At 43.4% G+C, this 23,953-nt stretch overlaps 1 protein-coding gene across 4 annotated transcripts in view; it reads left to right on the forward strand.

Annotated features, from left to right (window-relative positions):
* The first annotated feature begins 11,079 nt into the window (after nt 1–11,079).
* Nucleotides 11,080–23,953, forward strand: part of LOC121553339 (sodium- and chloride-dependent GABA transporter 2) — a 50,816-nt gene continuing 37,942 nt past the window's right edge. Inside the window, exons 1-3 of one of the 4 annotated variants that reach the window (XM_045217968.1) lie at nt 11,080–11,122; nt 14,887–15,134; nt 22,096–22,230. In XM_045217968.1, coding sequence (XP_045073903.1) covers nt 14,918–15,134; nt 22,096–22,230 — 352 coding nt within the window. In that variant the 5' untranslated portion in view covers nt 11,080–11,122; nt 14,887–14,917. Of the gene's footprint in view, nt 11,123–12,862; nt 13,035–13,476; nt 13,667–14,582; nt 14,598–14,886; nt 15,135–22,095; nt 22,231–23,953 lie in introns of those variants that run through there. The other 3 variants (XM_045217966.1, XM_045217967.1, XM_045217965.1) reach the window with 3 other exon arrangements.

Genomic DNA, 23,953 nt, shown 5'->3' on the forward strand with positions numbered 1-23,953 from the left:
AATCCACTGGGCACAGACGTCAGTTCAACATCTAGTTTTGATTTACATTTGGTTGAGTTGTCAACTAATGTGAATTCAACATAAAATCAACAACAAAAAAATCACCATGTCATTGGATTTAGGTTAAAAGTGTGAAAGAAAATAACATTATTTTATGTCGATGACTTTTTGTAAATCCAATCAGTTTTCCACGTTGATTCAATGTCATCACATTGAATATTTTGGTTGAAATGACGTGGAAACAACGTTTATTCAACCAGTTTCTGCCCAGTGGGACGCTAGTAGAGGTCCACGACTGGGCCTGGGCTGAATTATGCCACTAATTTAAAGCCACTCCAGGTCTGTCCTGCATAGAACAATGGCCACTGTGTGAAAAGACTCCTACGCTGGTATTTTATTTGTCCCAAGTAGCTGAATGGAGTCTGGAGTTGGGTTTGGAATACGGATATGAAAAAGTGTGTGGGGTGGGGTCTGTGTGTGTTGGAGGGGATCTCTGTGTGTGTGTGTGTGTGTGTGTGTGTGTGTGTGTGTGTGTGTGTGTGTGTGTGTGTGTGTGTGTGTGTGTGTGTGTGTGTGTGTGCGTGTGTCTTTCTGTCAAACAGAAATGTTTAACAGACACACAAATATTAACAAAAACTGGAAAAGTGAGAAAAACAATACATAGTCCCTTCTTCCACTCACCAACGGAGTCTGAAGAGGATCTTGAATTGCCAACGTGTGTGTATGTGTGTGTTGTTTTCTACACTTCCTTACTTTTGACCCTCAATGACCAGCCCAGTGCAGACCAGCCTGTGTAGGTTAATAGTTAGCTTTTCTGTGGATGAATGGCATTACCACTGAGTCGTGGTATGGTAATACGTGTGGAAGTGATGTGCGGGTTGACTCATAACCTGCAGTCCCCACGGTTATATCCGGTGGGCGGGCAGGTTTAGGGTCATGAAATATTGTGTGGATGAAGGGCGGGTGGGTGGCGGGACGGGTTGAATAAATAGAAAACAATACCTTAAAAATCTATAAATGTATAATTCTTGTGCAATTTATATCTATAGGCTACATTTAGGTTTTTATTTCATTATTTTAGGTTATGTGGCATTAGTGCGTAAGTCTAAGCGTTGGGGCCTAACTGTACTTGCACCAAATAGCCTACACGCCAATCACCAAATGCTTTTGGGAACAGGCAGAAAAATCAAAAGGACAATGTCGGAGTTTAATTCAATAAGAGAAAAGCTGTTGAAAATAAAGAGAAGGGAGGGCCTGAAAAGTAATATTTGGGAAAGATTTGGTGAAGTGGTAATAGAGGATGATAACAGTGCTGGCTATGTCAGCTTAGTTTATTAGGATCCCCATTAACTACTGCACATGCAGCAGCTACTCTTTCTGGGTTCCACATAAAACGTACAAATACATGACAAAGTACAGAACTGTAATAGACAAGAACAACATAAGATATTACATTAAATTCAACATAAAAATATAAATAATATAGGAGTTATACGTATATGGGAAAGACACCAAGACACAAATAAAAATACTATTTACACATTATTCATATATACATATTCATATTCTTATATCCAGTACAGTTAAATTTGATCTTCAGAAAGAAGTGAGGCGCTATGATGTTTATTATAGGGGGGTTTTTTCAGCTAAACTTGCTTTTTGCCTGTGTAACCTCTGGTGGCAGAGCATTCCATGATGACATGGCTGTATAAATAACTGCACAATGCATTAAATCTGTTTTTGGTTTGGGTACCGTGAAGAAACCCATAGTGGCGTGTCTGGTGGGGTATGCATGTCTGTTTGAAGTGTATGCAAATAGATTATACAAGTGGTTAGACATTTTTAACACACAAATGTTTCTTAAAAAGACTAGAAGAGAAGTAGTCAATTTCTCCTCAGCCAGACTATTATGCATGTTGTGATGTTAGTTCTGTGTGTGCAGTTAATGGCAAGGCGTGCTGCTTTGTTTTGAGCCAGCTGCAACTTTGCTAGGTCTTTATTTGCTGCACCTGACCATATTACCGGACAGTAATCAAGATGGGACAATATCAAAGCCTGAACAACTAGTACAGTTGATCTTTGTGTCAAAAATATAACAGACATACCTCTCCCCATCTTCACAACAACTTTGTCAAAATGACTTGACCATGATAACTGACCATCCAATTATACTCCTAGGAGTTCAGTTTCTTCAACTCGTTCAATGGTCACACCCTTTATGCACAACTCCAGTTGAGGTTTAGGTCTAAGAGAATGCTTTGAACCAAATAAAATGCTTTTGGTTTTAGATGTATTTAAGACCAGTTTATTGTTAATTATCCATTCTGACACTGACTGTAACTCTTTGCTAAGAGTCTCAGTGAGCTCAATGGCTGTAGGTGCTGATGTGTAGAGTGTGCAATCATCATCATACATAGTGATTTTAGCTTCGTGTAAGACAAGTGGCAAATCGTTTGTAAAAATAGACAAGAGTAACAGCCCAAGGCAACTGCCCTGAGGATACCACACTGTACATATCTGATGTTAGAGAAGCTTCCATTGAAGAATCCTCTCTGAGTTCTACTGGATAAGTAACTCTCCAACCATGTGATGGCAGGTGATGCAAAGCCATAACAAGTGAGTTTTTTTCAATAACAAATTATGATCAATAACATCAAAGAATTGAAATCTAACAATACAGCTCCAACTATCATCTTATTATACAATTCTATTAGCCAATCATCAGTCATCTGAATCAGTGCAGTACAAGTTGAGTGCCCTTCTTTATATGCATTCTGAAAGTTATGTTATGTTATGTATGATGATTGTGAGGCGCTATACAAATTCCACAGTCACAAGACGGGACTTCAAATTGGCCTATGGCACATCAAAGGAACTGTAGCCTACTGTTCAGATGGGTTAAATTGAAACTGAAATCTGGACACTGACTGTAGGTCTATAACCTCTCACATAGCCATAATATTAACTCATGCAGAATTAAGCATTTGTTGCAGTAAAATGATACAGCACACCAAATTTAGGCTACATTTTTACTCGAGAATAGCAGTGGAGAAATATGATTTCTTTCAGCATCTTGAGAGAATGCAAATGCACAGTTAGATACTGTCTGTAGAGATGCTATCTTTACCAGCATCATAAAAGCTGATAGTATTTCAACAACATAAAATACTGTAATGACAGAAGAGAAGCTGCATGTATCTAATTATAGACAAGTTGACTGACAAATAGCCTACCAAAATGTCGGAAGTTATAAGCAGAAACATAGCCTATCTATATCAGGCCAAAATAAATCCTGCACAGGTTGGAGGATTCCAGATTTCCTGCTTATTCCCTCATGATTCGGGAAACATCCAGCCGTGATTTTGGGAAAACCAGGGAATTTATTGAAAATTCCAGGAATTTTGCAACCCTAAGTGTGTTTGCATGTCTGTAGTCTATATAGGAGCTCTAGTACCAGTAATATACGACACTCATGTTCTTTCTTGATAGTCCATGCATTAGTTCATGATTTAGGCATCTACAATGCCTTCAGAAAGTATTCATACCCATTAACTTATTCCTAATTTTATTGTGTTACAGCCTGCAAATGTATTGAAAATGAAATACAGAAATATCTGATTTACATAAGTATTCACACCCCTGAGTCAATACATGTTAGAATCACCTTTGGCAGGGATTACAGTTGTGAGTCTTTCTGGGTAAGTCTCTAAGAGCTTTGCACACCTGGATTGTACAATATTTGCACATTGTTATTAAAAAAAATTATTCAAGCTCAAGATGGTTGTTAATCATCGTTGGACAGCCATTGCAAATGACTAGGTGTATCGATACACCATCCAAAGTGTAATTAATAGCTATACTTATGTAAATTAGATATTTATGTATTTAATTTTCAATACATTTGCAAACATTTCTAAAAACATGTTTTCACTTTTTCATTTTGGGGTATTGTGTGTAGATGGGTGAGAGAAAAAAATTATTTAATCAATTTTGAATTCAGCCTGTAACACAACAAAATGTGGAATAAGTCAAGGGTTATATATAATTTCAGAAGTCACTGTATATATACTCAGTCAAGGCAAAGAAAGAACCTTGAATAATTTTTTGTCTCACAAAAGTAGTGCACTGGGGCTTTACTAGTACTGTATTAGCGGACAGATATAGCGGTATGTAGCGCTGGCAAAAAAAATACATCTGCACCGCCGCAGGAGTTGAGCCGAAAGGTGGCTGTTATAATTGCTATTATAAACAGGTTACCAACTTAATTAGAACAGTAAACAATACGTTTTGCGTCATACCCATGGTATATTGTGTCGTATACCACGGCTTTCAGACAATCAGCATCCAGGGCTTGAACGTCGCGGAATATAATTAAGCAATAAGGCACGAGGCGGTGTGGTACATGGCCAATATACTACAGCTAAGGGCTGTTCTTACGCACGACGCAACGTGGAGTGCCTGGATACAGCCCATAGCCGTGGTACATTGGCCATATACCACAAACCCCCGAGGTGCCCTATTGCTGTTATAAACTGGTTACCAAAGTAATTAGAGCAGTAAAAATAAATGTTTTGTCATAACCGTGGTATACGGTCTGCTATACAACGGCTGTCAGCCAATCAGCATTCAGGGCTCGAACCACCCAGTTTATAATACATTTTATAAACTGGGTGGTTCGAGCCCTGAATGCTAATTGGCTGAAAGCCATGGCATATCAGATCGTATCACGGGTCTGACAAAACATGTATTTTTACTGCTCTAATTGCAAGCGCTAGAACCCTTTTAGTTCTATAAGGATTTTTTTCTAAGAGTGTAGTGTAAACTAATCTGGCCTCGCTCAACCTCAAGAATGTAATTTTCTGAATGGAGATTTTGAGCAGATTATGGGCAGGAGTCTTGGTTTTACAGTGCCTATAAAAAGCAGGCTGAATGAGCACAGCCAATGACACAGCTTGTTAACTTGTTGAGAATTGCCTGGGATGGCGTAAATGTCAAAGACAGCCTAAACTAGGAGGAATTTATTAAGAATTTCTCAATTTATAGTTAGCTTATACAGTGCATTCGGAAAGTATTCGGACCACTTCCCCTTTTCCACATTTTGTTCCGTTACAGCCTTATTCTAAAATGGATTAAATAAAATAAAAATCTCATGAATCTACACACAATACCTCATATTGACAAAGCGAAAACAGGTTTTTAGACATTTTTGCTAATTTATTTAAAATTAAAAAACAGAAATACCTTATATACGTAAGTATTCAGACCCATTGCTATGAGACTCGAAATTGAGCTCAGGTGCATCCTGTTTCCATTGATCATCCTTGAGATGTTTCTACAACTTGATTGGAGTCCACCTGTGGTCAATTCAATTGATTGGACATGATTAGGAAATGCACACACCTGTCTGTATAAGGTCCCACAGTTTACAGTGCATGTCAGAGCAAAAACCAAGCCATGAGGTCAAATAATTGTCCGTAGAGCTCCAAGACAAGATTGTGTCGAGGCACAGATCTGGGGAAGGGTACCCAAATAATTCTGCAGCATTGAAGGTCCCCAAGAACACAGTGGCCTCCATCATTCTTCAATGGAAGAAGTTTGGAACTACCAAGACTCTTCCTAGAGCTGGCTGCCCTGCCAAACTGAGCAATCGCAGGAGAAGAGCCTTGGTCAGGGAGGTGACCAAGAACCCGATGGTCACTTTGACAGAGCTCCAGAATTCCTCTGTGGAGATGGGCGAACCTTCCAGAAGGACAACCATCTCTGCAGCACTCCACCAATCAGGCCTTTATGGTAGAGTGGCCAGCCACTCCTCAGTAAAAGGCACATGACAGCCCGCATGGAGTTTGCCAAAAGGCACCTAAAGGACTCAGACCATGAGAAACAAGATTGAACTCTTTGGCTTGAATAACAAGCGTCACGTCTGAAGGAAATCTGGCACCATTCCTACGGTGAAGCATGGTGGTGGCAGCATCGTTTTTTTTTTTTATGCAGTGGGGATGTGTTTTCAGCGGCAGGGACTGGGAGACTAGTCGGGATCAAGGGAAAGATGAACAGAGCAAAGTACAGAGAGATCCTTGATGAAAACCTGCTCCAGAGCGCTCAGGACCTCAGACTGGGGCGAAGGTTCACCTTACAACAGGACAATGACCCTAAGCACACGACCAAGACAACGCAGGAGTGGCTTCGGGACAAGTCTCTGAATGTCCTTGAGTGGCCCAGACAGAGCCCGGACTTAAACCTGATCGAACATCTCTGGAGAAACCTGAAAATAGCTGTGCAGCGCGCTCCCCATCTAACCTGACAGAGCTTGAGAGGATCTGCAGAGAAGAATGGGAGAAACTCCCCAAATACAGGTGTGCCAAGCTTTTAGCGTCATACCCAAGAAGACTCTAGGCTGTGATCGCTGCCAAACGTGCTTCAACAAAGTACTGAGTAAAGGGTCTGAATACTAATGAAAATGTAATTTTTCAGTTGTTGTTTTTTTATACATTTGATAAAATTTATAAAAATCTGTTTTTGCTTTGTCATTATGGGGTATTGTCATGATCGTCATGAAAAGTGGACCAAGGCGCAGCGTGATAGGCGTACATCTTTTAATGAGTACTTTTACATCAACAAAACGAAACGTGAAGTCCTCGGTTAACAAAACACAAACCTACACGGAACAAGATCCCACAAAACACAAGTGCACAACAGGCTGCCTAAGTATGGTTCCCAATCAGAGACAACAAGCAACAGCTGATTCACGTTGCCTCTGATTGAGAACCACCCCGGCCAACATAGAAACACATAACCTAGAACAGAACATAGAAAACAAAACATAGACACTACACAAAGAAACTAACACCCTGGCTCAACATACAAGAGTCCCCAGAGCCAGGGCTTCACAGGTATTGTGTGAAGATTGATGAGGAGGAAAAAACTATTTAATCAATTTTAGAATAAGGCTGTAACGTAACAAAATTTGGAAAAAGTCAAGGGGTCTGAATACTTTCCGAATGCACCGTAGCTAGCTTTGTCTTCACAGATGGATGACTTTTTATTCTCAACCCCATCAGATTGGAGATGGCGTTCCTCTCTCATCTATTTGGCTTCTCTCCAGTCCTATTATTTTGCTTAATTTAATAGGAATGGAGACAGTTTTAGCACTGAGGCTAGCAATTAGCATCCCAGGCAATCTGACAGCTTGGGATGGTGAGACGATAACAGCTCAGAATGGTGAGGGCCCCATATGACAGATCCCTGTTGTAAACAGCCAATGATGTGTATTAAAGAGTAGATGACAGACTTGTAACAAGGAGCCGATGATAGATCAGAATAGTGATGTGTTAATGAAAGAATGATTGTGTAACACATCTAAGGTGGTCAGTGGCTCGTGTGTGTGTGTGTGTGTGTGTGTGTGTGTGTGTGTGTACGTGTGTGCATGTGTACGTGTGTGTGCATGCGTGTGTTACAAGCAAGTCCACCCTCACAGTACAAACAAGTCCACAAGCCTGAGCAGGCAGATGGAATTTATGAAGCTATGTGTGCTTTTCTAAAATAAGACCAACTGACATGGAAATAACAACTGCAGTCGAAGTTGGAAGTGCATTTTGGTACATTGGTTCTCTCTCTCTCTCTCTCTCTCTCTCTCTCTCTCTCTCTCTCTCTCATGTTCCTTCAGTCCCAGGAGGAAGGAGGCCAGTGTTGACATTGGGGATGGCGGTGGCGGGAGGCCGTGACAGCTAGGCTGCTAAGGTCACCTGTGTTTGATGTAGCTGTGGCATGTTATGCTAGGTGCACTAGGGATGGAATGTAAGATCACACTGAAGCTAGTATAATGAACACCAGACATGACTCATCTTAGAATCATCATCAGCAAAAAAAGCATGACCAATTCAGCAGAGAATGTATGCAAAACTTGGAAAGGCAGATATTTATGTTGTTAAAAACTAAGTTTTTGTTCTACTCAAATGGGTAATGGGTGTCTCGGAAGTCTTACACACAACTGGGGATACCTGCAGGAGAATGCCGTTGACACTAAAAATGTCTAGGCACTATCTAACCTACAACACCATAGTCTAGTCAGAACCTTTTGTTCATTTCCTATGCAGGTGCCCAAAGTGGCAAAAACTGGATAAAGCTACAGGCGGCAGCGACATTTACATTTACATTTACATTACATTTTCGTCATTTAGCAGACGCTCTTATCCAGAACGACTTACAAATTGGTGCATTCACCTTATGATAGCCAGTGGGACAACCATTTTATAATATATTTTAAAAAAACGTCCTTTTAGCCTTAACACTTCGTTCAGCTGTTGCTTAACCTACATCCATCCACCAAGATTATTGTACTTTTGTGATGGCTTTTGGGTGGGCTATGATCTATTCTGAATGAATAGAAAGGTTGTCATATATGGTTACTTTAATATTGAATAAACACACTTTATTGCATGTGGACTTTGAGTCAAGAAACTAAGTAATCAATTTAAGGTCTTCATCGTGGATGAATAAAATGGGTAGGCTATGCACTGGTCAATACATTTTAGAGCCTACAAGGCTATAAGCTTTGCATTCTTGGGGAATGGAGAGGGAGTGCAAATACAGAAATGTTTGAAAGGCTTATACTTGAATCTACTCAGTGCACAGTTATACAGGCCTTTTCACACTGCATTGTTCTTAGCCCCTGGCTTGCCTTAGCCCTAGGCTAAGACTGGCCCTGGGCTAGCTTAGCCTGTGTTCACACAAGCAGGGCTAACTGAAACCGACTGTCACATTTCTGGAGTAGAATATTGAAATTAGGTGACTGTGATTGGCTAGCCCTGGGTTAAGGTTGGTCCTATCCTACATTAATATGTGCAAGTGTAAGCAGTCGCTTAGCACTGGGCTAAAAGCTCTCTTAGTCCAGGGAATAAGTGCACAGTGAACGGTATTGACAATTGCATGACAACTGGAAAAAAATAGAAAAGTGAGAAGAAAAAAAACATTTACACTACTGGTCAAAGGTTTTAGAACACCTACTCATTCAAGGGTTTTTCTTTATTTTTTACTATTTTCTACATTGCAGAATAATAGTGAAGACATCAAAACTATGAAATAACACATATGGAATCATGTAGTAACCAAAATAGTGTTAAACAAATCAAAATATATTTTATATTTGAGATTCTTCAAATAGCCACTCTTTGCCTTGATGACAGCTTTGCACACTCTTGGCATTCTCTCAACCAGATTCACCTGTAATGCTTTTCCAACAGTCTTGAAGGAGTTCCCACATATGCTGAGTACTTGTTGGCTGCTTTTCCTTCACTCTGCCGTCCGAATCATCCAAAACCATCTCAATTTGGTTGAGACGGGGGATTGTGGAAGCCAGGTCATCTGATGCAGCACTCCATCACTCTCCTTCTTGGTAAAATAGCCCTTACACAGCCTGTAGGTGTGTTGGGTCATTGTCCTGTTGAAAAACAAATTATAGTCCCACTAAGCCCAAACCAGATGTGATGGCATATCGCTGCAGAATGCTGTGCTAGCCATGCTGGTTAAGTGTGCCTTAAATTCTAAATAAATCACAGACAGTGTCACCAGCAAAGCACCCCCACACCATAACACCTCCTCCTCCATGCTTTACAGTGGGAAATACACATGCGTAGATCATCCGTTCACTCACACCGCGTCTCACAAAGACACAGTGATTGGAACAAAAAATCTCCAATTTGGACTCCAGACCAAAGGACAAATTTCCACCGGTCTAATGTCCATTGCTCGTGTTTCTTGGCCCAAGCAAGTCTCTTCTTCTTATTGGTGTCCTTTAGTAGTGGTTTCTTTGCAGCAATTCGACCATGAATGGCCAGGTCGCAGTTGTAAATGAGAACTTGTTCTCAACTGGCTTACCTGGTTAAATAAAGGTGAAATAAAAATAAATAAAAATGAAGGCCTGATTCACATAGTCTCCTCTGAACAGTTGATGTTGAGATGTGTCTGTGACTTGAACTCTGTGAAGCATTTATTTGGGCTGCAATTTATGAGGCTGGTAACTCTAATGAACTTATCCTCTGCAGCAGAGGTAACTCTGGGTCTTCCATTCCTGTGGCGGTCCTCATGAGAACCAGTTTCATCATAGCGCTTGATGGTTTTTGCGACTGCACTTGAAGAAACTTTCAAAGTTCTTGAAATTTTCCGGACTGACTGACCTTCATGTCTTAAAGTAATGATGGACTGTCATTTCTCTTTCCTTATTTGAGCTGTTCTTGCCATAATATGGACTTGGTCTTTTACCAAATAGGGCTATCTTCTGTATACCCCCCTACCTTGTCACAACACAACTGATTGGCTCAAACGCATTAAGAAGGAAAGAAATTCCACAAATTAACTTTTAAGAAGGCACACCTGTTAATTGAAATGCATTCCAGGTGACTATCTCATGAAGCTGGTTGAGAGAATGCCAAGAGTGTGCAAAGCTGTCATCAAGGCAAAGGGGGGGCTATTTGAACAATCTCAAATTGAAAATATATTTTCATTTGTTTAACACTTTTTTGGTTACTATGTGATTCCATATGTGTTATTTACATTTTAGTCATTTAGCAGATGCTCTTATCCAGAGCGACTTACAGTTAGTGCATACATTTTTATTTTTTATACTGGAATCGAACCCACAACCCTGGCGTTGCAAAAACCATGCTCTACCAACTGAGCTACATCCCTGCCGGCCATTCCCTCCCCTACCCTGGACAACGCTGGGCCAATTGTGCGCCGCCCCATGGGTCTCCCGGTCGCGGCCAGCTACGACAGAGCCTGGATTCGAACCAGGATCTCTAGTGGCACAGACCACTGCGCCACTCGGGAGGACATATTTCATAGTTTTGATTTCTTCACTATTATTCCACAATGTAGAAAATAGTAAAAATAAAGAATAAAGAAAAACAATTGAATGAGTAGGTGTTCTACTTAGTCTTGTATGTATTGGGGGTATTACTAGCTCTGTGTGTGTGTGTGTGTGTGTGTGTGTGTGTGTGTGTGTGTGTGTGTGTGTGTGTGGGTGCGGGTGTGCGTGCGTGTGTGTTTTAATGTCTACAATTAAAGTATCGGACTAGTTGTGCATTCACTTATGGTCCATCGAAGATCACCTGTGCTGTCTACTGCAGTAAGTTTGCAAGTCAACTGTACTTTAACTGTGGTTATTTTGCAGTTAGACTGCAATTATACTGTAGTCATATTCTGTTACTGAAACTTAATACCTGCAAGATTTTTTCTTTGAGGGGAGAATTTAAAATGTCGTCTGCTGTGCACTGTCTTCGGGGATTTAGCAGGCAAAAGGACCCCCAACAAGACTCATTATTCCCTTTGTAACACATACCTATCCATTGAATGGCAACCTAATATCGCCTTGAATGATTTCTAGCATTGGCGACTGTTCTTTGTGACAGAGGTGTACGCGCTTCTAATGCCGTGTTCAAGTCCTAGTCGGAACTAGGAAACTCAGACAAACCCCGACTTGCTCCGTGTTTGAACGCGGCGCGTGTATAACTACAACCGGTTAGCGAGTCGGACATTTATGTGTTTCCTAGTTCCGACTAGCATTTGAACGCGGCAAACGTATAGGCTACTCTTCGGAATTAGATTGGCTAAAATAACCGCGGTTGTTATACACGAAGGGAACACTTGGCGAAAGGGACTTCAAACCTGCCGTAATCGTTGTGCAATGCTAAATGTTGTGCACGAAAAACGCATTGTTTTTAAGCTATTTATTTGTGTGGTTTCATTCGCGCCGTGCTCTGTTGAATGTCATAGGAAAGTTTTTGCTTATGTAGCCGGCGCGGTCTGTCTCTTGCCGACTACTGCGTTGTGTTCCGGTGCACTGAAGACAACACACTGGCGTACTTGAAGGCACTTTATTGTGTACAGCTCTCTCACTCTCTCCCAGCCGAGTACAATGCAGACTGTTCAACATCAAAGAGAGAAAATGTTCAACACTCTACCCTCGACCAGAATCCGCCTCTCCCAGCCGAATACAATGCAGACTCAGTATAATCACATTCAAAAATACAAGGAATAAAATACAACATCATTGGAAAATAAACATTGCATCTGGTGTATATCTTATGTATGTGTCATATTCACGTTATCTCTGCCAAAAACTCTGAGCTTTTAGCCTTTACATAATACTGTGCAACATGACATAAACCATCTTTCAAATAGGTAGTACACACAGTAATATGCACGAAGCAACATGTAATCCTTCACATTTGAGCTTTTCAGTGCCATTAAACACTAATCAATACATGAAAACATTTTAAATGAACACATTTTTAACCTGATATAGGGAATACATACCTGTTCAACATCAAAGAGAGAAAATGTTCAACACTCTACCCTCGACCAGAATCCGCCTAACATAAAAAGAACAACGTGAGCTTCGTCACAAGAGGATAGAATGATGATTGCTAACTTACAGCTAAACAGAACACGAGGTTAGCTAAGTTAGCAATTTCTCAACTCTCAAAAATGGCTATATTCACGACACAGCTTGATTAAATGTACGTACACTCATCATATAATATACATACAAGTTACTATGTGCACTGAAACGTTTTAGTTTTAACAGGTATATCAAGTTTATGTCACGCCGAAGTGAACACGTACCTCTCCCAGCCGAATACAATGCAGACTGAGAAAAGCACAACATCCCTCCGCATATAACCAACTCTAGAGGGCGCACTTACACAACTAACTCTCCCAATATCTGTAGACTACACGAAATGCTGAACAATACAATATTTTGGTGAAATCAACTCACAAAATAAAATAAAAAATAGAAAATGAACGGTTGCAAAAATCTGTAATTCTTTGACCTGTTACACTTACCCTACCAAATTAAACCTGATTATTATAAATATATTATAAACCTAATAATTCCAAAGTTCACCGTTTACATTCGTTCGCATATGCTCACATAATTATTTGTGTTGCCCATGAGGTGTGCTATGAAAGGCACAAGGAAGACATGTTCCTCAATCTAGGCAGTGGAGATCCGTCATTGTAGGCTATCATACCAGGTATAGTAGGCAACGTTTTTTTCACTTACTACTTTTGCACTTGATAGGGAAGCTAAGCAAATGTCATCTTTGTGTATCGTTAACGGTAAAATGCGAACTGTTACAGATAATAGTGTAGCTACAGCGGCTACACTGTAGTCCAAAATAATTGCAAGCCAAACCTCTATAGCCTAGCTACAGCGGCTACACTGTAGTCCAAAATAATTGCAGGATACGCCTCTATAGCCCCCTGCATCTGGGTTGTAAAAATGGGACCTTGTCTTCTGACTAGGCTACTGCATATCCATTGTAAACGGTGAAAAGCCTCCTAAAGTTGAACATGTGTCTTTGCTCTCTCTGTCCCTCAGTCTATATGATTCCTGGAAAGGTTATATCAGAGACCGTAAAAAACAGGGTTATATACGTGAACTTGACTTACATCACTATCTCACGAGACACACGTAACAACCAAAGACTGTGGTAACAACATAGTAGTCACATGACAGTTGCAGTTTGAGTAACCCAGCTGACAATAGAAAGCAATAGTAATGGTGTCTTGTCTAGGCATTAAGTCTGCCATGGTTCGTTAAACAAAGCCTATTGGAAAATGAATGGAGTTTTTGTAGGGTTTTTGGATAAACGCTGAAAATAAGGTATGTGGTAAACACAGGTTTAGGAGATCTTACGTTTTGTTCTATGAGATTACCTTCATCAGCTAACATAACTTTTTGTGAATTTTGAAGCATTTATTTAATACAAAAAACAACGCACATAAAGGCTTTATAATTATTAAAGATCATGCTCTGACTGATATTTTCTCACAGAACAAAACGTATAAGATCTCATATGCCTGTGTTAATATTATAATATTTCACATTTAGCGGACGCTTTTATCTAAAGCGACTTACATTCATGCGTGCATACATTTTAAGTATGGGTGGTCCCGGGAATCGAACCCACTACCCTAGCGTTACAAGCAGCATGCTCTCTCTACCAACTGAGCTACAAAGGACCTCAAACCGTGTTTTTGGCATTTATTCCAAAACCATTTTGCCAATAGGAATGGCTGATCGAACCAGAGGTAAATCATTTCCGTTTTTCTTGGGCTACAGTCCAAAGTGAGCTCTAAGGTGTCAGATGGGGTGGGATGGGATAGGAGGAGGGGGTTTAGGAATGGAGTTGCTCACGTTTACATACAAACAGACTGCAGAATTGATGTGTGGCACAGGAGCACCAGTCTACGACTTGTACGAGTATTTAAATGACGATTTACAGTCCCGCCCTTAGTTGTTGACACCCCCGAAACACCAAACACACATACACACACACCTTCTAGACCTTGGGTGCGTCCCAAATGGTGCCTTATTTCCTACTTTTGAACAGAGCCCTATAAGGAATAGGGTGCCATTTGGAACGTAGGCCTTGCGTAGACCTTGCGTAGCCTGAGGAAGTCAGATAGCAGACACACACCCCACACAGGGCTGGCCCTGAGAAGGGCGGTACAGATAAGTTACGCAGGCAGGCCAACTGTCAGGGAAGCACCCTACTAAGGTAGTTGGTCACTCCATCGCAAGCTGCAGAGATGTAAGCACTCGTGTAAACCCTCTCTCTCGCACGCTCTCTCTTTCTCTCGCTCTCTCCCATTGTGTAGCCAAATTCATATTTTTCCTTTGTTTTTCCCCCTAATGGCTCCTCAATTGTCATTCATCTTCGCTGTTACAGAGATGCAAGCTCCCTGCCATCTCTCTCTCTCTCGCTCTCTCTCTCTCTCTATCTCTATCTCTATCACTATCTCACTCTCACTAACTCTAGCCTGATTCATATTTTTCCCTTATGACTGCCTTATTCTCATCCATCCCCTCTCTTTCTGTAGGGGTGTGTGTGTATCCTTACCAGATCCTGTCATGTCAGCCCAGCCTGCTCCGGAGCAGGGTGGTGTGTTGCTGAACGGTGGCCTGCACGTGAAGAGCAAGAAGGGGCTGGAGGCCGGGGAGGTGGAAGGCCTGCAGGCCCGGGGCCAGTGGGCCAGCAAGGCAGAGTTCCTGCTGGCTGTGGCAGGACAGATCATAGGCCTGGGCAACGTGTGGAGATTCCCCTACCTGTGCTACAAGAACGGAGGAGGTGAGAAACTAAATTTGAAGGAAAGACGCTACCACAGATGTCAGAGCTAACTGTACTCTTTTAATCATAACATTCAACATTAAGTTGAATGCACCAATTTGTAAGTCGCTCTGGATAAATGATGTAAATGTAAATGTATAACGTCAATGGAACAATACAGAAAGTGGGCGCCATAAATTAATCCTAGGGTCAACCACTGTAACAATAACATCTTGCGTGACTGTCCTACTGTACAAGTATTGTTGCAAAAGTATTCACCTTCTGTTCTTTTGTTTAGGCAAGCCTAAATTAGTTCAGGAGTACAATTTGGCTTAAGAATCACATAATAAGTTACATGGACTCAATCTGTGTGAAATAATAGGGGTTGACTTGATTTTTTATGACTACCCCTTCCTCTGTCCCCCATACATTCAACATATGTAAGGTCCCTCAGTCAAGTATTGAATTTCAAGCACAGATTCAACTACAGACCAGGGAGCTTTTCGAAAGCCTCAAAAAGAAGGGCAGTTATTGGTAGATGGGTAACGATAACAAATCAGACATTGAATATATTTTTAAGCATGGTCAAGTTAATAATAATGCTGTGGATAATGTATGAAACCACACAGACACATCAAAGATACAGGCGTCCTTCTGAACTGAGCTGCAGGACAGGAAAGAAACTGCTCAGGGATGTCACCATGAGGCCATTGGTGATTTTAAAACAGCCACGGAGTTCAATGGCTGTGATGGGAGAAAAATTAGGATGGATCAACAACATTGTAGTAACTTCACAATAATGACCTACACTTAGAAAAAAGGTTATATCTACAACCTTAAAAGGGTTCTTCGGCTATCGCCATAGAATAACCCTTTTTGGTTCCAGGTAGAACCCTTTTGGGTTCAATGTAGAACCTTTTCCATAGAGGGTTCTACATGGAACCAAAATGGTTCTATCTGGAACCAAAAAGGCTTCTGTTATGGGGACAGCCAAAGAACCCTTTTGGAACCCTTTTTTCTGAGTGTAAATGACAGAATGAAAAGAACAATACAAATATACAGAATACAACGCACTAAAGTAATACTGAAAAAAAAAAACACGGCAAATGAATACACTTTTTGGCCTAAATGCAAAGCCTTATGTTTGGGGCAAATCCAACACAACACGTCACTGAGTAACTGCCTTCTTATTTCCAACCTCCCGAGTGGCGCAGTGGTCTAAGGCACTGCATCCAGGCTCTGTCGTAGCCGGCCGCGACCGGGAGACCCATGGGGCGGCGCACAATTGGCCCAGCGTCGTCCAGGGTAGGGGAGGGAATGGCCGGAAGGGATGTTGCTCAGTTGGTAGAGCATGGCGTTTGCAACGCCAGGGTTGTGGGTTTGATTCCCACGGTGGGCCAGTATGAAAAAATTATGTATGCACTCACAAACTGTACGTCGCTCTGGATAAGAGCGTCTGCTAAATGACTAAAATGTAAAATGTGGTGGCTGCATCATGGTATGGCAGGTTTTCTGCATAGAAAAGTCTTGGGCGGGCCGCCTAAGTGTTTTTTTTGGGCCGCCTATGTCCAAACAGTAAAATCTAAAGAACATATTATTATTTTTGGAAATACTTTTCAGAATTGAAGAACGTTTTCAGTGTAAAGTTAAACGACTAAAACTATACATCAAGTACGTAGAAAAGATAATGGACTTATATATATTTTTATATATTTGTTATATAATTTTAAGATCATCTAGCTAAAGGCTAGAGCTGCCGCTTTCAAGTTGCGGGACAGTAATCCGAACGCTTATAAGACGAACCATCAAACAGGCAAAGCGTCAATACAGGACTAAGACTGAATCCTACTACACCGGCTCTGATGCTCGTCGAATGTGGCAGGGTTTGCAAACTATTACGGACTACAAAGGGAAACCCAGCCGCGAGCTGCCCAGTGACACGAGCCTACCAGACGAGCTAAATGCCCTTTATGCTCGCTTCAAGGCAAGCAACACTGAAGCATGCATGAGAGCATCAGCTGTTCCGGACTACTGTGTGATCACGCTCTTCGTAGTCGATGTGAGCAAGACCTTTAAACAGGTCAACATTCACAAGGCCGCAGGGCCAGACGGATTACCAGGGCGTATACTCAGAGCATGCGCGGACCAACTGGCAAGTGTCTTCACTGATATTTTCAACCTCTCCCTGACTGAGTCTGTAATACCTACATGTTTCAAGCAGACCACCATAGTCCCTGTGCCCAAGAATGCGATGATCACCTGCCTAAATGATTACCGCCCCGTAGCACTCACATCGGTATCCATGAAGTGCATTAAATGGCTGGTCATGGCTCACATCAACGCCATCATCCTGGAAACCCTAGACCCACTCCATTTCGCATACCGCCCCAACAGATCCACAGATGATGCAATCTCAATCGCACTCCACACTGCCCTTTCCCACCTGGACAAAAGGAACACCTATGTGAGAATGCTGTTCATTGACTCAGCGTTCAACACCGTAGTGCCCACAAAGCTCATCACTAAGCTAAGGACCCTGGGACTAAACACCTCTCTCTGCAACTGGATCCTGGACTTCCTGACGGGCCGCCCCCCAGGTGGTAAGGGTAGGCAACAACACATCTGCCACGCTGATCCTCAACACCGGGGCCCCTCAGGGGTGCAACCTCTGAGGGGTTGCACCCCTCAGACCTCAACCTCTCCCTCAATGTGAGCAAGACAAAGGAGATGATCGTGGACTACAGGAAAAGGAGGGCTGAACAGGCCCCCATTAACATCGACGGGGCTGTAGTGGAGTGGGTCGAGAGTTTCAAGTTCCTTGGTGTCCACATCACCAACGAACTATCATGGTCCAAACACACCAAGACAGTCGTGAAGAGGGCACGACAACACCTTTTCCCCCTCAGGAGACTGAAAAGATTTAGCATGGGTCCCCAGATCCTCAATAAATTCTACAGCTGCACCATCGAGAGCATCCTGACCGGCTGCATCACCGCTTGGTATGGCAACTGCTCGGAATCCGATCGTAAGGCGCTACAGAGGGTAGTGCGTACGGCCCAATACATCACTGGGGCCCAGCTTCCTGCCATCCATGACCTATATACTTGGCGGTGTTAGAGGAAGGCCCAATAAATTGTCAAAGACTCCAGTCACCCAAGTCATAGACTGTTCTCTGCTACTGCACGGCAAGCGGTACCGGAGCGCCAAGTCTAGGTCCAAAAGGCTCCTTAATAGCTTCTACCCCCAAACTATAAGACTGCTGAACAATTAATGAAATGGCCACCCAGACTATTTACATTGCCTGCCCCCCCCCACCCCCCACCCCCGCCAAATTTACACTGGAATTGCTTACCAAGTAGACAGTGAAAGTTTTGACTTAAATCTGCTTGAAAATCTATGGCAAAACCTGTAAATTGATGTCTAGCCAAAATCCCCAACACCTTGACGGATTGGGGGCAAATATTGCCCCCAATCCTTAATCCCACTTTGTAACAATAAAATGTGAAGAAATCCAAGGGGGGTGGATACTTATAATAGCCACTATACATTGAGAAAGGAAGCTGAGCTGAGTTGATATAGGTGTCAAGGTGTCAGTGTAATGCGGTAGGCGTAGTCAGGCGCAGGACACAGAGTTAATCAAAAGGCGTACTTTACTTGTAGGTAAAAGAATGAACAACAACCTCCACGCAGGGAGGGAACAAACCCGCACACTAACGACAACCAAAACATGAACAAACACACAACACACAGTGTGAGACAGAGGGTTAAATAGGAAAGACATAACTACATGATGGGAAACAGGTGTGACCAATTAAGACAAAACAAGTCGAACATAGATCGGTAGCAGCTAGTACTCCGGTGACGACGAACGCTGAAGCCTGCCCGAGCAAGGAGGAGGGGCAGCCTCGGCTGAATCCGTGACAGTACCCCCCCCTTGACGCGTGGCTCCAGCCATGCGCCGACCCCGGCCTCGGGGACGGCCAGGAGGACGCGGAGCAGGGCGGGCGGATGACTCTGGTGGAAATCCCTCAACATGGAGGGATCGAGGATGTCCCTCCTAGGGACCCAGCACCGTTCCTCCGGACCGTACCCCTCCCACTCCACGAGATACTGCAGGCCCCCCACCCGACGCCTCGAATCCAAGATGGATCGGACCGAGTACGCCGGAGCCCCCTCAATGTCCAGTGGGGGCGGAGGAACCTCCCGTACCTCAGACTCCTGGAGTGGACCAGCTACTACCGGCCTGAGGGGTTAATACGGTAATTAATAGGAAGCTGTAACCTATAACAAACCTCATTCAATCTCCTCAGGACTTTAAATGGCCCCACAAACCGCCGACCCAGCTTCCGGCAGGGCAGGCGAAGGGGCAGGTTTCGGGTCGAGAGCCAGACCCGGTCCACCGGTGCATACACCGGGGCCTCACTGCGGTGGCGATCGGCGCTCGCCTTTTGTCGCCTGATTGCCCGCTGCAGGTGTACATGAGCAGCGTTCCAGGTCTCTTCCGAGCGCCGAAACCACTCATCCACCGCAGGAGCCTCGATCTGGCTCTGATGCCAAGGTGCCAGGACCGGCTGATAACCTAACACACACTGAAAAGGCGTAAGGTTAGTAGATGAGTGGCGGAGTGAGTTTTGGACCATCTCTGCCCAGGGGATATAACCTGACCACTCCCCCTGCTGGTCCTGGCAATAGGACCTCAGAAACCTACCCACATCCTGGTTAACGCTCTCCACCTGCCCATTACTCTCAGGGTGAAAACCTGAGGTAAGGCTAATCGAGACCTCCAGACGTTCCATGAACGCCCTCCAGACCCTTGAGGTGAACTGGGGACCCCGATCGGGATAGCTGTATTTTACAGTGATCTGATTTAGACCACGGTAGTCAATGCACGGGCGTAAGCCACCATCCTTCTTCACAAAAAGAAACTCGATGACACGGGATGTGGACGGCCGAATGTATCCTTGTCTCAGAGATTCGGTGACATATGTTTCCATAGCCGCCGTCTCTTCCTGTGACAGAGGATACACGTGACTCCGGGGAAGCGCAGCGCCTACCTGGAGGTTTATCGCACAATCCCCCTGTCGATGGGGTGGTAATTGAGTCGCCTTCTTTTTACAGAAGGCGAGAGCCAAATCGGCATATTCAGGCGGAATGTGCATGGTGGGAACCTGGTTTGGACTTTCCACCGTAGTTGCCCCTACGGAAACACCTACACACCTCCCCAAGCACTGACTTGACCATCCCTTGAGAGCCCTCTGTTGCCATGAAATAGTGGGGTCATGAGAAGTTACCAGGGAAGCCCCAACACAACTGGAAACGCAGGAGAATCAATCAGATATAGACTAATTATTTCCTCATGCTCCTCCTGTGTCTTCATCCAGAGTGGCGCTGTGACCTCCCTAATCAGACCTGACCCTAAAGGGCGACTATCTAGGGCATGTATAGGGAAGGGCACATCAACTGGCACAATAGGAATCCCTAACCTACGGGTAAACTGATGATCAATAAAGTTCCCATCTGCGCCTGAATCTACTAGCGCCTTATGCTAGGAATGAGAAGAAAACTCTGGAAATACAACATTTATACACATATGCGCAACAGGGAGCTCTGGGTGAGTTGGGTGCCTACTCACCTGAAACGGTTCACCAGTGCGCTGCCTACTGCCTCGACTCCTAGAAGGCCCTCCCCAGCACCGACCAGCAGTGTGTCCTCTGCGGCCACAGTTGGTGCAGGGGACGGCCCCTCTACCGGTCTCCCTCATAGCAGCACCTCCGAGCGCCATAGGGGTAGGGTCGGAGGTGCTGGGGGATGGAATGGACGGCCCCTGATCCGGACGTCCGCGGGTGGCCAACAGGTTATCCAGTCGGATTAACATATCCACCAGTTGGTCCAGGTTTAGGTTGGTGTCCCTGCAGGCCAATTCCCGACGAACGTCCTCCCTTAAGCTGCAACGGTAGTGGTCGATGAGGGCCCTCTCATTCCATCCTGCGCTGGCAGCCAGAGTCCGAAAGTCCAGTGCAAATTCCTGCACGCTCCTCTTCCCCTGTCTGAGGTGGAATAGACGCTCACCCGGGAGGGAACAAACCCGCACACTAATGACAACCAAAACATGAACAAACACGCACAACACACAGTGTGAGACAGAGGGTTAAATAGGGAAGACATAACTACATGATGGGAAACAGGTGTGACCAATTAACACAAAACAAGTCGAACATAGATACATGGATCGGTAGCAGCTAGTACTCCGGTGACGACGAACGCCGAAGCCTGCCCGAGCAAGGAGGAGGGGCAGCCTCGGCTGAATCCGTGACAATAGGGGGTTGTAGATATTCAAATTAAATCTCTCTGTGTGTGTCTCTCTTTCTCTGTGTCAGTATGTCTACTTGTCTGTCTCTCTCTTTTTCTCTCTCTCCCTTTTTCTTTCTTTCTTTCTTTCTTTCTTTCTTTCTTTCTTTCTTTCTTTCTTTCTTTCTATCTTTCTTTCTCTCTCTCTCTCTCTCTCTCTCTCTCTCTCTCTCTCTCTCTCTCTCTCTCTCTCTCTCTCTCTCTCTCTCTCTCTCTCTCTCTCTCTCTCTCTCTCTCTTTCTCTCTCTCTCTCTCTCTCTCTCTCTCTCTGTCTCTGTCTCTGTCTCTCTCTCTCTCTCTCGCTCTCTCTCTCTCTCTCTATCTCTGTCTCTCTCTCTCTGTGTGTCTCTCTCTCTCTCTCTCTCTCTCTCTCTCTCTCTCTCTCTCTCTCTCTCTCTCTCTCTCTCTCTCTCTCTCTCTCTGTCCACCCACTCTCTAAGCTCTAACACACCTGATTGTGGACAGCAGATTCCTATAGCTTAAAGACGACTATAGTAGTATTATACCCAAGGGGAAAAACAGTACATACATGCATAGTTTCTGGGCTATAAATAGGAGACCAAGTCAAAGTGCTATTGTGTACTTATGTCTCTTTCTCTCTATATCTGTGTTCATCCCTCTCGCACTCTCCCAGGTGTGTTCTTTGTGCCCTACCTGTTGTTTCTGGTGCTGTGTGGTGTTCCTCTCTTCCTGATGGAGACCTCTCTGGGTCAGTATACCAGCCTGGGAGGGGTCAGCGCCTGGAGGAGCATCTGCCCACTGTTCGGAGGTACACACTCACACACACACGCAAACTCCTCAAGGTATACACCCATGCACAAATAGGGCTGTTACGGTGACCTTATTACCGGCACACCGGCGGTCACGAGTCATGATGGCAGTCAAATTCCACGTGACCGTTTAGTCACGGTAATTAGGCTTCCCAAGCTCTGATGCTGCTGATGGTCATTAGTAGCCTACCAAACTTGCTATCTGCCTGGTACTCAGCACTCTATTGTCCCTCTAATCACTCTGACATCAATACAAATGTAATCGAAAATCGAATCAAACACTTCATGAGCGCCCATGGGCTCATGTTGAGCAACATTTCTATAGGCTATGCAATTGCGTGAGTGATGGCCTCTATTAAAAAGAATAGGATCCCATCAGCTTTCTAATGGCTAGGCTACTATATTTATTTCTCAACTTTCCTAATATTAAGCACATTGCTTCTCTTTACAACAGGAGGATAGCCTACCTGGCTGGCATGAAAATGGGAAAAGCATCCTCCATTCGCTATTTAAGTGCATAGATGACATGTATTTTTTCCCCCTGTTTCAAGACAGGTGCATGATAATGGCCCATTCTAAATCAGAACAAATTTCACACTTATATTATTTAGTATATGTAAAGACAAGATTAAATCAGGAATAGTCTGATTGGTACAATATTATCCTATCACTTGTGAATTATATACTGTATTATCACTTGTGAATTATGCCCAGCTTGTGTGCAGTAAGGCAAGAAACAGTGCATGCATTTTTTGTGTGACTTTTTCAAATCATAGTCGCACACCTTATGTAGCCTAGCCCATAGACCTATATGTTTTGATAAGGTTTGTATCACAATTAAAGAGGCCAAATAACTTCTTAAAATTAAGCACATTAATCCGCTTTACAACGGGTGTAGAGCCTAACTGGTATACATACGCAGCACGTGAGTTTCAAGTTTGAGGAAGATAATTTTCACCATAAAAATTCAACTTTATAATAAAAGTATTACATGCATAATCGCATTTGCGGTCACTTTTGATAATGGTGTTTTTCAGCTAATTGATTGCATTTTGGAACATTTGCACTTCTAGCCTTCTGCTGTGTGCGCATTGCTACACTTATAATGTGAAGAAATAGACTAGTAGTTTATCAACATTTTAAGCTAAACGTTCTGATCTGTTGCGTCAGCCTCATTGCTTACTAAATGTTTTTTGATGCTAATGGTTGTATTAATTTGGGATCTATCTCATCCCACAACTGTCCCAGACTATGTCTGGAATATTTATTTCTGGCACAGAATAGAATAGGTCAACTTTTCTACTATGGGGGATAGTGCTTTTGCTGTTCGTTAGGCCTACTCATCTTGTTGGCTGACGAAAAGTACATGTGGACAGTTCTTCCAACATCTTCAATATGCACCTCAGAATTGGATAAGGATGCACGCAGTTGCGTCCCCAATATGTCTGTCTTCACTTGTAGCCTGTGAGAAAGACCTGATCATTGGCTAATCGTAGTCACCTTTCAGTGGCAATCACAGGTGGCCGGTGGCACCGTAATTGGGGAGGACTGGCTCATGGTAATGGCTGGAACAGTGTAAATGGAATGGTATCGAATACATCAAACACAATGGTTTGATACCATTCCATTGACTCCATTTCAGTCATTGGAAGGTTTGCTCTTCTGTTCTAATCTATGTGGAATATTTTTTTTGCTTGTTAACTTTGCTCTCCTTGGTGGCTT

This window comes from Coregonus clupeaformis, unplaced genomic scaffold, assembly GCF_020615455.1.
Source record: "Coregonus clupeaformis isolate EN_2021a unplaced genomic scaffold, ASM2061545v1 scaf1294, whole genome shotgun sequence".
Classification (NCBI taxonomy): Eukaryota; Metazoa; Chordata; class Actinopteri; order Salmoniformes; family Salmonidae; genus Coregonus; species Coregonus clupeaformis.